Raw genomic sequence first — 13,147 nt, 5'->3', positions numbered from 1 at the left:
CATTGGAAGGCAACAGGCAACCCAGGAATCACTCAGAGCCTGAACGGGGCGGGGGGGGGGGGGGGGGGGGCGTAGAAGGTACTAGCTAATTTGCATGGCAATGAATAGGCAACAAGCTTACAAGAGCACTGTAAGGTTATGGATTGTTTTCTCCGTGCCATTGATCATTGTGTATCTATAAGCTAAATAAAAAGGGGTGTTGTAGTAAGTGAATTATGCATAACAGAAACTAAAAACTCCCTTCACCCAGTCGTCACGGATTAGAGGTATATAATAAAAACAAAAAATGAATTGAAATCTGAGATAATTCATTCTCTCTCTTTTTTGACATTTATTTATTTTTGAGAGAGAGAGACGGAGTGCGAGCAGGGGAGGGGCAGAGAGCGAGGGAGAGACATAATCCAAAGCAATGTCCAGGCTCTGAGCTGGCAGCACAGAGCCCGACGCGGGGCTCGAACCCACCAACCACGAGATCATGACCTGAGCCGAAGTCGGATGCTTAACCCACTGAGCCACCCAGGTGTCCCTGGGGTAATTCAATTCTAAGAGAGGTGACAGTAGTATAATAATCACTTCCATTCGTTGCACACTATCTTGTAAAAGACAACCTGCCAAATGTTTACTACATATTGACTTGTTTAACCCACTTAACACTCCTAAAAGGCAGTGGACTTTTTTGGTACCCATTTTAGAGGTTAAGAAAGTAAAGTATGCTGGCCACCATCTTGAAATAGCAGTGGGAGACAGACTGTAAACCCAGGTCTTACGCCCCACGTGATGCCTCTGTCTGCCAGTGGTGTTCTTCACTGGGTGTTGGCTGCACCTGGTTCCCGTCGCACATTCTCAGAGGCACACGACTCTCTTGTGTTCGGACACTCTCCCCTGTGTGCCCTTTCCCAATAGCTAATAGATGTGGAATACACACGCGCTGGAGAACACAGGAATGGGCCACCTGGCTGGCCCCGGGTTCCGAACCCGTAACAACATGAGACACGGGAGGTTCCAGTCACTCTAGTCCCGCGTTCTGCCAATTCACCCCAAAGGCCCTCTTCAGCGTCATGTCCCGGGGCCGGTGCCAGCAGAAGGAATTCTGAGCCTTCTTCATCCCACTACTTTGGGGGCAGAGTCCTCCTCCCTCGGTTTCCGGCCTTAGAAGCTACCCACTTCCTGGACCTCCATGTGCTTTTTGCATGGACCTCACGGTCGCTGTCCCCCCTTCTTGCATACTGGAGATCACTGTGGCTTTAGCTGGAGGGCGTCCTCCCAGGAAACCCCCCTGCACCATCGCCTGTAACCCCTCCTTGCCAATTTTGCGTGCACTGAAAAGAGCTCAGAGCTCCGGCCTTGGTCTAGCCACATGTGGTCACTGCCGTTAACCACTACGAATGAAAATAATAACGGGGGGAACGTACTAGACGACCCAACACTGCCACTGCACCAAGCACCCTCTTCACTCCTTCTCAGTCCTCACGACAACACTTACAACGCTGCACTTTGCAAACGAGAACGCTGGCCCTCGGAGTGGTGAACAGACTGGTTTAAGATCACCCAGCCCAGACCCGGGGGTGGGCGTCCGCAGCTGGCGGGAAGGGGGGCTGCCTCTGAAACGGAGCCTGGTCCTCAGGGGACCCCGCCCCGCACCCAATGGGAAGTTCAAGCTCTGAATCTTCCTCGACCTCCTTAGTTCCCAAAGTCCGATTTGATACAATCTGATTTTCGTGGCTGATCTCCGAAACGGCACCACCACCGTGAATTTTGGACTCTTCCCCCAGGGTAGCAGGTGACAGCGTAGAGGGTGGCTTCGTAGCTGCTTCCGCTATCGTCACTGGTGCTTTCTGGGCGGCCAGGACGGGAGGGCCTTGGCCGTGCTTCCCACCTCCTGCTCATTGGATTCCCAACCCTTCTCTGCCACCCCAGCAGAAGTCCAGCCACTAACACTGAACCCGAGGTCCACGGGAAAGGGAGAAAGGTCCCATCCTCACACGTGGGCCAGCTAGGTTTGGAACCTGCTGTACGGCCAAAGAAGGCTCCAGAGGATGTGAGCCTTGAGTGGGATTGCAAAGCTAAGAACGATGAATTGACAAGGAGAGAATGGAGAACACGTCTACAAGGATCTTTAGCCCGTCTCCAACTCCAAAGTGGGGGCAGAGGATGACAGTGTGGGCGGAAGGATTAGCTGAGAGGCTGGTAGTCACCGGGGCAGCGGGGGGCCACAGATCTGGAGGAGAATGTCGGAACCCAAGCATCTCTGTCATGGACACACCGTTCCTGAACGTGCCCTGCCCACTCCCCTTCTGGGCACGGGGCTAAGGAAACTGACTGTCCTGTCTGTCTCTGTCCGGTCAAGTCACGGAGGACCCTACGGCACACGGCATCACCCCCTTTTATGAGGATCCGAAAAAGCTTTGCCCATCTTGAATAGAAGAACAGATTGTGTTCTTCGGAAAAACAGGTTTCCTTTTATCTGGCAGAAACCAAATAACTTAGACTGTTTTCTCTTGCTCTGGTTCTAAGGCTCCCAGACATAAGTAAGCAGCCGCTCATACCTGTGATAAGAATACTTTATAGAATGAACCGTATGTGCAACCTTTGCCTTGGCTCCTTCGTACCTTCTACTCTGATTTTGCCTTCCCTACGATTTCCTCTCTCTTCCTTTTCTCTCCTGTTCTGGGCATGTCAGAAGAAAAGAGGAAGCGAAAATCAACACAGAGCTTGAAAACCAAAAAGGACATATTTCACCTAGTGAAAAAGGATGTGCCCTTTTTGTTGAATAAAAAGGAACAGCTCAGAATGATCGTAAGAAAGTGTTCAAGGGAGAAAATTGTAGCGCGGGGGGGACAGGATGGTAGGCCTGGTGCCCTCACATGGTGGCCAGCCCAGCGTTGGAGAAATCACAGCTATGGTTCAGTGGAACACGAAACGTCAGGCCCTGGCAGGCGTCTGGTCCTGGTCGCATACAGAGCGGCCCCCGTGCCCTGGGCTCAGGTAGCTGATACCATGGCTCAGTCAGATTCTCCATGCCACCTCCAGACAGGCCCTCCAGAAACCTAGCCATCCCTTAACAAATTAGCAATGTGTTTGGCTTCTCCTGTGCCCGAAGAGTGCCCCTTGAAGTAGGAGCTCTGACCCAGCACGGATGTCTCCGATGGTCAGTCTACAAGGACTTCTCCACATATTCCAGTAACGGTGACCCTTGGCGACGCATTAAGATGTATCTGATCCTTCTCCCTGGGTTATCTGACTAGCAGGGGTTACATCCTTGGTAAGACTGGTTGCTAAGAAAATTTGAGTTTGCTTAGTCACTAAAGACGGGGCCTAAGAACAAAAACAAATTAACTGAATTTTAGCTCAGACCACTAAGGCCTTGGCAATGGCATCGGCTTTTAAGACCTTTACGTACAAAGCGTTTCCCTAGTTAGTGGTTGGACGAGGGCAACACGAAAGGCAGGGGAGAGTCGGGAGACCTACCAAAGCTTACTCACCACCACACACGGTTTTTCTAAGTCACCAGCCGAATAGGTGTAGTGAGCCGTGGCCTTCCGGAGGCAAAGGACCTCCTCAAATGCAGACACTGCAGCCACGTTCAAGTACAGGTCGTCACCCAGCACGTCTAAGAACCCACAGCAGGTTGGCAGATGAGCCCCCCCCCCAGGCTTCCAGCCTCCCCTCCAGGTCCCATGCCAGTAAGCCAACCACTTCGTGTCACATCTCCGCTGGAATTTCCCGAAGAAACCCTCTCAGACTCAATATTCCACGATCCCACTTGTGACTTTCCTTTTCCAAACTCATCCTCCACCATCCGTCTAGAAGCCAGACTTTGGTTTGATTCTTCCTCCCTCTCACCCTCCACCTTCAATGAGTGCTGTGGATTCTATCCTGTGTAGGCTTCTCCCGCCGCCCTGTCTCCCCCACAGTCCCCCCGCATCACGTGTTCTAATCCACGCCTACATCGTCTCTCACCTGGACCAGTCAGTGCAGGAGCCTCCGGGCTCACAGAGCTCCCCCCACCAGCACCCACTTTGCCCTTCCCCAGCCAGTCCATTCTATGCTAAACTCAAGACATACCCAATCTCCGTCCCCAGGCTCAAAATTATTGATGCAATGTTGGGGACATACTAATACTAGAAAAATTACTCCTTGCTTATCTGAAATTCAAATAGAACTGGCCGTCCTTTATTTTATCAGCAGCCTTAGGTACTAAGTCTAGAGTCTCCACACGGCCTCTGTGGCTCCTACCATCATGCGCCGTAGAGCGGCTGGGCCTGGCCATGCCCAGGTCAGCTTACCGAGAAATCCCTGAAATTGGCTGGGCTTCCAGTAACCGACCACCCAACCCTTCCCATGACCTTCCTAAGTCGGAATTCCCCCAGAGACATGCTTGCTTACATAAAGGAAAGGATCCCATTTCAGGAGTAAGTTTTTTTTGTTTGTCTGTCTGAAACAATGGATGCTTAGTCTTGAATTTTTGTATTTAACTCGACTGCCCTCTTGTGGAAGGAGCTATGAACCGTGCCTCAAGCTGGCACAAGGCTGATTATAAGCACAGACTGCAGGCCTACTGTGCAGGGAAAGAGAGTTGAATCAAGGTTGTGTGGGAGAGTGAACAGAGCCAAACAGCTCTAGAACCCACTAATTATGCTTCCCAGGGGGAGCTCCTTAGCCTCTGTGTTTCAGATTCCTCATCCGTATGCTAGAGAACGTAACCGTCCAATTATTTTTTGTAAATATTGAAGTAGGCAAAAGATTGTCCAATTGCCTGTATACAGTAAGCACTCCGTTGAACTTGAAATGAGCACACACTGGTTTGCATCCATGAGTATCAGCAAATCAGGCTGTTTGGAAATTCTTATGTGCACACGGGAAGACCATTCTCTAAGCCTGGGAGGAAACGCACCCTAACCCACGTTTGCTAAAGCTGGGTGCTACATGAGTAATCATGATCATTGCATTGTAATTCACAATTGTCTCAGTGGTTTCAAAGATGAGGCCCCATCAGATCCTCACCATGACCTAGGGAGCAGGTGCTGTCTCCTTATTTCAGGTGGGGACACTGAGGCACAGAGATGCAGAGAGGGTAAATGATCAGGTCACTGTGCCAAGCAGTGGCAGAGTTAGAATGGGGGTCACAAAGGCAAATGCTATGGGCCCAGGCAGGTGATGCAGACGAAAGCAGGGAACAGGACACCTGGAGGGACCCAGAGCATTGGACCGTGTGTAATCAGTCCAAAAAGAACAGTTCAAGGCCAGCTTCTTGGTGCCATGGGAGGATTCAGGAATTCAGATTTTATGTATTAGGTGAAACATACAAAATTGCTGACGTTCAACTATTTTTACCTCCACAAGCAGAAATTCCATGGAGTTAACTTGAAATTTTCCAGTTTTTAAAATAATATGCAGTTCAAATAAGACTTCTCTATGGACAGTCCCTGTGCACAGGCCCCTAGCCTGTGACCCCTCCCAGCACAGCCCCTGGGGATCCTCTCTCTTGCAGAAGGAAAGAAACGGGCTGTTTTGGAAGCCAGCCACATCGAGGCTCAGGTTCTCTCGGAGAATTCCCATCAGTTTTCACAGCCTAATATGCTTTACTGCTTTTATTTAGGACGTTTCAATCATGTCTGCAGGTCTGTGCCGTCCTCGTACAGCGATAAAGCAGCCATCTTGAACAACAAGAAACTATCCGATTATTTGGGCCAAGATCTATCCTGTATCTCCCTTTTTACGTTTGTTTTTTAAATCCTTAAACTTATCTATAGGTCAGGGCGCCTGGGTGGCTCCCTCGGTTAAGCGTCCAACTTCGGCTCAGGTCATGATCTCCCGGTTCGAGCCCCGTAGCGGGCTCTGTGCTGACAACTCGGAGCCTGGATCCTACTTCACATTCTGTGTCTCCCTCTCTCTCTGCCCCTCCCCCACTCACACTCGGTCTCTTTTTCTCTCTCTCTCTCTCAAAAATAAACGTGAAAAAAATTTAAACTTATTTAACAGGTGCCTATATACACACCATTTACAAAACTGTATAAATACGGTCATACCCATGCTTGCCACAGTGACATCTTTCTTTTTTCCTTTTCTGCCAATTCCCTTCTCCCTCCTCCTGCTTCTCCGCAGCAACCTGACCCAGCCGATGGCCGTGGTAACCACCCAGCGAGTGTGGATTCATACTGCCCTCTGTGCTCAGCCAGTCCTGGACAGACACTAGCGCTGTTGGGTCATCGTATAGGCACATAAAAGGATGTTTGCTTACTTGTTTTCTAAAAGAAAAATCACACAAGCGCCTAGTACCTTTTACCATATTATCATAATACGTGCGGCAGCATCCCGTCCAAATCAACTGGTTTAGTTCCAGTGCGTTCTGTGTAACGGCTGCACACATGTTTCTGGGGGGTGCACATCTATGCAGCTCTCCACCCTGGGTTTCTCAGTCACTTTGTCCCCAGTTTTCCGCTACAGTGAAAAACAAGGCAGAAGACATCCCAGTACATATGTCTTCACCCTGGGGTCTTTTTATTTCCCTGGGCTGCCTGGGCGGGAGCGTCCACGTGTTTTCAATTTGAATGGCTGTTGCCCGCTTTTGCCTCGTTAAAAATACTGTTGTCTTTCAGAGGTCCAGCAGTGGTTCCCACCAGCCTGTGCATGTGACAGCCCGCGCGAGCATGAGCTTTGGCAGGGGACAGGAAGAGATGGTCCGGGGGTGGGCCTCCCCCCAGAGGCCGGCTCCCCTTACCTGTTGTAGCTATGAACCAGGTCGAAAATCATCATGTCTGTGGTGTTGACAAACTTGCATTGGACCGGCAGGAAGTGCCCATCCGGAGAGCACTGAGGGGGTGACCTGTCTCCCACCCCGTGGAGGAGACGGCGGTTTCTTATCTCGCAGCTCCTGGGACCTACACATTTCAGAGGAAAAATTTTAAATTCTTAGGTATGAGGGGCGCCTGGGTGGCTCAGTCGGTTAAGCGTCCGATTTCGACTCAGGTCATGATCTCACGGCTCCCAGGTTCGAGCCCTACATTGGGCGCTGTGCTGACAGCTCAGAGCCCGGAGCCTGCTTTGGATTCGGTGTCTCCCTCTGTCTCTGCCCCCCCCCCCCGCCCCGCCCGTGCTACCCTGTCCCTGTCTTTCCCAAAAATAGATATTAAAAAATAAATAAATGGGGGCGTCTGGGTGACTCAGTCAGCTGGGCGTCCGACTTCGGCTCAGGTCATGATCTCGCATTCACGGGTTCGAGCCCCACATCGGGCTCTGTGCTGACAGCTCGGAGCCTGGAGCCTGCTTCGGATTCAGTGTCTCCCTCTCTCTGCCCCTCCCCCGCTCACACTCTGTCTCTCTGTCTCTCTCTCTCTCTCTCTCTCACTCAAAAATAAAATAAAAACATTTTTAATAAATAAATAAATAAATAAATGCATTCTTAGGGACAAGGAAGCACATTCACTTCTGCAGTCCGGACGCGCACATTCACACCACACGCGTGACATCGATCCACCACGTGGAAATATGAACAGAGTACAGCCTTCCTAAAATGCTCCCATTTTCTGTACTGAGGCCCAGGTCCTCTGCCTTTTGGCCGGGAGGCCCGGCAAAGTCACGGTTATGTGCGGAAAGCTGGACGCCCTGGGCACGTGTGCAACGCTGGGACCCCTGGCACTTACATCGCGTGGGCCTCCCCGGCTGGCGGGTCCCGTACACCTCCATCCCTTCCGCATCCACGCACCAGCACTGTCCCCGCCACGGGTCACACTGCACGGGCGCGTACTCCCCCGAATCCTGACACTGAGGGAGGTAGGATGTGGCCGTGCTGTTAATATAGCCTCTCAGCAGGATCTGCTTCCTCTGCAGCTGGCAGAAAGACAGACCTGAGGGTGCACAGAGCAGGGTCAGAGCTTCGGGCTCCCTCCCTGGACACGGGGACGCATCCGTCCCACCCACAACAACCCAGGGATCCTCAGAGAAGGCAGCCGGCTCAGGCCCAGCGCTCCGACTGTCCAACTTTATCCCAGGATTTCTCCCAGCAGTCTGTGGGCCAAGTGAGGGGGTGGGGGGCTCCACGGTGCCCTGTCAGTCAACCAGACACCCCACAGCCCGGGCGCTGCAGAGGGGAGGGGCGAATGCACTGTGGGCTGGCTGCTGGCATCCCACGGCCCTGCCCACTCCTTCGCTGTGTGGGCCTGGGAGTCCCTGCAGCACCCCCGGCCTCCCTTCTCGCCTCCAGGGTTGAGACACAACTGCCTCCCTCGGTGTCCGTGTGCATGTGGATTAGTGACCTTGACCATCACCAACCCCGCTGAATCCCTACTGTGTGCCCAGTGTTTTACACATGCTTTAAATCCGGTGAGGTGGAGCCTACGTTCCTGTGACAGACGAGGAACCCCAGCTCAGCGAGGGTAGGGGACCCGGCCAGGGTCATTCCGCCCGACAGCGCCGGGGAGCCAGCCTGCCCCCCCACCAACCCCCAAGCCCGCAAGGCTGGCAGCAAACAACCAGCACCCAGAACGGAGCTTTCCTCCTTAAAGGAGACCTTTGGTTCCGGGCTCAATCACACATTTTAAGATGACCAGCTTGAAGTGAACTTTGTTTTAGGCTTAGCCGTGACATGCTTCATGGGGGCGGGGGCGGGGAGGGCTGTGTGTCTTCCACTATTCGCGATAATGATTATTTTAACAGTGAAGAGTTCACCGAAGTCTCAAGTTTGAGACGCACCTGCTGTGAGAAACACCAGGTGTATACGGCTTAATCCCGCTTCCAGGGGCCCCCAGCGTCCCCTGAGCTCAGTAGCTGACCGACTGTCCCACTATTGCAGGAAGTAGGGCCTCGGGTGCGGGACCCCCGGCCTAACCGGAAGAGGAACAGGACGGCCCCGCACGCACTTACAGGCCACCGGCCGCCCGGGCTGCCTGCTTCCAGGCACCTCCTTGCCCTCGGCGCCCACGCACCAGCAGGAGCCGCCGTCATCCTCGCACTGGACTGTCCTGCGGGCAAGAGAGACACCACACGCAGACAGAGTTACTGGGCCCCAAAGCCACAACCCGGCTTCCCTTCCTTCTCCCTTTCCCTTCTGTCAAGCTTTAATTCAATTAAATTAGGGAGAAACTGGGGCACCTGGCCTAGCTCAGTCGGTCAAGGGTCCCGCTTCGGCTCCGGTCACGATGTTACCGCGACATAAACAGGGCTGGCAAAGGTGAGCCTTCCCGCACCTCCTGTGCCCCTCCACCCTTCCCAGAGGCCCAAGCAGGGAGCGGAGCACGGCGTCTCTGTGCTCTTGCGAGGGGGGAAGAGTGCTGAGAACGCACAGGAAATGAAGGGAGGTGGGGATGCTTCCTGGGGCGGGGGGGGGGGGGGGTTCCCAGAGCACAGTCCACAGACTCCCCCAGTCCGGTGTGACCAGAATAGCAGGGAAAGTGAACATCCAAGCCCGCATGAAGGATCCCCGTGCATTCTGCTCCACCCAGGTCCCACATCCTCAGCGGGGCCTTCCCTTCCCATCCACTACCCCTGCCCCTGCAGGGTACCCCCCTCCCCCCGCAGATTACCTCTCCACTCTACAGGGACAGGGTCCTGGATGCGAGTTCACGTTAGGGCAGCCCAAATCCCCTTCCAGAGAGGAGCTCTGGCTCCAGGTCTGACTTCTCAAGAGCACGTGCGGGGAAGAGGCGCCAAAGCGGAAATCACTCCGCCCCCCCCCCACCCCCCCACCTTTCATTACAGCAAATGGGCTGGGGCACCTGGGTGGCTCAGCCGGTTGAGCATCCGACTTCAGCTCAGGTCATGATCTCTGAGCTTGTGGGTTCGAGCCCCGCATCAGGCTCTGTGCGGACAGCTCAGAGCCTGGAGCCTGCTTTGGATTCTGGGTCTCCCTCTCTCTCTGCCCCTACCTCCCCTCTCTCTCAAAAAGAAGTAAACATTTAAAAACATTAAAAAAAAAAAAAAAGGAAATGGGCTGAAAGTTTGGGCAGGAAAAGAAGAGAAGTTCTTGGCCCTGGCTGGGATGAAACAGGGACCGGGGCGCTCTGGGTCAGATTATCCAGTCCATTAGCCTGGGGGAACCGAACCTAGAGGCGGGCCCCACCCACCTGACGGTGGCCACCTGTCACGTTTCGGGGCGGGGGGAGGGGGGCTGGTGAGGGCTCAATGCGGGGCCTTAAGGTCTCTTGGGGGCCCCAGGAGTGCACAGGGCTGGGCCAGCCTTACTGGTAGCTGCCGTCTTCCGCGCACTGAGGAACATAGTCTGCTCGCTCCAGAAACGCCCTCTCCCTCTGCAGCTCGCAGGGACGTAGAGGCTGGGCGTCCACCTGGTATTCTGGGAAAAGGGAAGCAGCTCATCAAGGAGGGGTGTGGATGGGATTCCAGTAGCAAAGATGGGGGTCCCTGCAGCACAGGTGCTCTCCTGGCGTCATCAGCACCAATTACGCTCTGACTCGCAATGTTGTTTCCAAGTTCGCGATTCACACGTTTCCAAGTAGGACTTTAGCTCATTTAACCCTCAACCTCTCCTGGGAGGTGATACCTGCATCTTCCCCACGTGACACTAACACTGTGAAAGCCACCTGCTCGAGGTCACACAGCTGCAAAGAGAAGGGTTCAAAGTCGACCCTCAGACACCGCGTTCCCCCGAGCCACGGCGTCCGAGCGCCAGAAAGATGGTGTTCTTGAATTTATCAAGCGGTTCCCTGTGGGCAGAGCCTCTCCCGGCCCAGGTCAGGAATGCAAATTAATCAGCAACCCCCGTGGGTCAGGCGTTGTATTCTCCTTTGAGAACGCATGTGACATGCAGGCACGCACTCAGAGATCACGACCGCGTCGGGAGGTTAGTGTCCCTGTCTCCCTTTTGCAAAGAGAAAAGGGAAGCTGACACTTATCCAAAGTCCCACAGCAAGTGGCCAACCTCTGCTCACTATTTCACCGCCTCTATTTCACTGCACAGGTGGATGTGGTTTTTGGTTTGCCGTGGTTTGTCTTCACTACCTGCCGATGACGTCTCAAACGCCTCACGTGGATGACCTCGGCCCGAGACCACCAAGGGAATAAAACCAGGTATCAACGCCAAAACTCACTAACAGGATCGGGTGGGCTGAGCTCAAATTGAATTGGGAAGATCTGATTTCCCACCTCCTCTCCCACCAATCGCTGGCTCCGTGCCCTCAAGGTAATTTAGTCAGACTCTCAAAACCACTGTCTCTTCATCGGAAAACCGTCCGCAGGACACGGTGGGGACCAAACGAGATCACAAATGTTCCCAGGCGCAGGGGCAGAGCCTGGCTGGCGTCGGGGCTGTGACCCGAGAGCTCCCTCCAGACCCTCTGCTCCGTGGCCTTGAACCCGCAACTCACCAAAGATGTTGGCCGACACCAAGCAGGCTGAGCCCAGCAGACTGAGGACCCACGGGGCCAGGACCATTTCTGTGGGCCCGTCCGGGGACGAAGGCGAGCAAGCCACTGCCCGCCCTAGGCTCTGGCCAGGGAGCCTTTATAGAGCCTCTCTGGCACCGCCACCCCCACCCCCACGGGCACTCAGGGAAGCTGTGTTTTCTCTGCCCGTCACAAGGGGTTCCTCCACCTGCGTCTGCTCCCTCCGAGGACACTCGTGTGGCCAGTGGGGGACGCGAATCTCGTTGAGGCTCTGTGAAGCAGAACCTAGTGGGGTGACTTTGAAATTCATCTTTGCAGGTGAAGAAAGTTCTATGGTTTTGTGGGCCACAGGCTCAGGCCTCCCGGGAACAAAGCATTTCCTCTATCTCTCCCTTCTTTCCTCTCCTTCTTCCTTCCTCTCTCCCTCCTTTCTTCTTCGCTCCCTCCCTCCCTCCCTTTCCTCCCTTCCTTCCTCCCTCCCTTTCCTCCCTTCCTCCCTCCCTCTCTTCTTCCTTTCTTTCTTTCCTTCCTCCCTCCCTCCCTTTCCTCCCTTCCTCCCTTCCTTCCTCCCTCCCTCCGTTTCCTTCCTTTCTCCCTCCCTCCCTCCCTTTCCTCCCTTCCTTCCTCCCTCCATCCTTTCTTCTTCCCTCCCTCCCTCCCTTTCCTCCCTTTCTTCCATCCTTCCTCCCTCCCTTTCCTCCCTTTCTTCCATCCTTCCTCCCTCCCTTTCCTCCCTTTCCTCCCTCCCTTTCCTCCCTTCCTCCCTCTCTCTCTTTCCTTCCCTCCCTCCCTTCTTCCTTTCCTTCCTTCCCCTCCCTTTCCTCCCTTCCTTCCTCCCTCCATCCTTTCTTCTTCCCTCCCTCCCTCTCTCCTTCCTTTCTTTCCTCCCTTCCTTCCTCCCTTCCTTTCCTCCCTTCCTTCCTTCCTCCCTTCCTTTCTTCCTTCCTTCCTTCCTCCCTTCCTTCCTCCCTTCCTCCCTTCCTTCCTTCCTCCTTCCCTCCGTTTCCTTCCTCCCTTTCCTCCCTCCCTTTCCTCCCTCCCTTTCCTCCCTCCCTTTCCTCCCTTCCTTCCTCTCTCTTTCCTTCCCTCCCTCCCTTCTTCCTTTCCTTCTTTCCCCTCCCTTTCCTCCCTTCCTTCCTTCCTCCATCCTTTCTTCTTCCCTCCCTCCCTCCCTTTCTTCCATCCTTCCTCCCTCCATCCTTTCTTCTTCCCTCCCTCCCTCTCTTCTTCCTTTCTTTCCTTCCTTCCTCCCTCCCTCTCTTCTTCCTTTCTTTCCTTCCTTCCTTTCCTTCCTTCCTTCCTCCCTCCCTTTCCTCCCTTTCTTCCTTCCTTCCTCCCTCCCTCCCTTTCCTCCCTTCCTCCCTCCCTCCGTTTCCTCCCTTCCTCCCTCCCTTTCCTCCCTTCCTTCCTCCCTCTCTTTCCTTTCCTCCCTCCCTTCCTTCCTCCCTCCCTTTCCTCCCTCCTTTCCTTCCTTCCTCCCTCCCTCCCTCCCTCCCTTTCCTTCCTTCCTCCCTCCCTCCCTTTGCTCCCTCCCTTCCTTCCTTCCTCCCTCCCTCCCTTTGCTCCCTCCCTTCCTTCCTTCCTTCCTTCCTCCCTCCCTTTTCTCCTTTCCTTCCTTCCTTCCTTTCCTTCCTTCCTTCTTTCCTTCCTCCCTCCCCTTCCTCCCTTCCTTCCTTCCACCAATATAATTTAGAGCCCCACAGCAACAGACACTATTCCAGGCAATGAGACTGTGGCAGAGAACAAGCAAAACGATTAGTATAGAAGGTAAGAACGTTAGGAAGGGAAGCCAAGCACACAGACACAGGTTC

At 54.0% G+C, this 13,147-nt stretch overlaps 1 protein-coding gene across 1 annotated transcript in view; it reads right to left on the bottom strand.

Moving 5' to 3' along the window:
• TG (thyroglobulin) overlaps positions 1–11,385 on the bottom strand; it is a 252,397-nt gene extending 241,012 nt beyond the window's left edge. Inside the window, exons 1-5 of the mRNA XM_047074206.1 lie at positions 11,319–11,385; positions 10,180–10,288; positions 8,863–8,960; positions 7,644–7,847; positions 6,722–6,881 (exon numbers count right to left, since the gene is read on the bottom strand). Of these exons, the coding sequence (XP_046930162.1) occupies positions 6,722–6,881; positions 7,644–7,847; positions 8,863–8,960; positions 10,180–10,288; positions 11,319–11,385 (638 nt within the window). The remainder of the gene's footprint in view (positions 1–6,721; positions 6,882–7,643; positions 7,848–8,862; positions 8,961–10,179; positions 10,289–11,318) is intronic.
• Positions 11,386–13,147: the final 1,762 nt, after the last annotated feature.

This window comes from Lynx rufus, unplaced genomic scaffold (assembly GCF_022079265.1).
Source record: "Lynx rufus isolate CCGP_SWC_20201006 ecotype Redwood Valley unplaced genomic scaffold, mLynRuf1.p SCAF_12, whole genome shotgun sequence".
In the NCBI taxonomy this organism is placed as follows: Eukaryota; Metazoa; Chordata; class Mammalia; order Carnivora; family Felidae; genus Lynx; species Lynx rufus.
The sequence above is the reverse complement of the archived record's forward strand: the minus strand, read 5'-3'. Positions and strand labels throughout refer to the sequence as shown.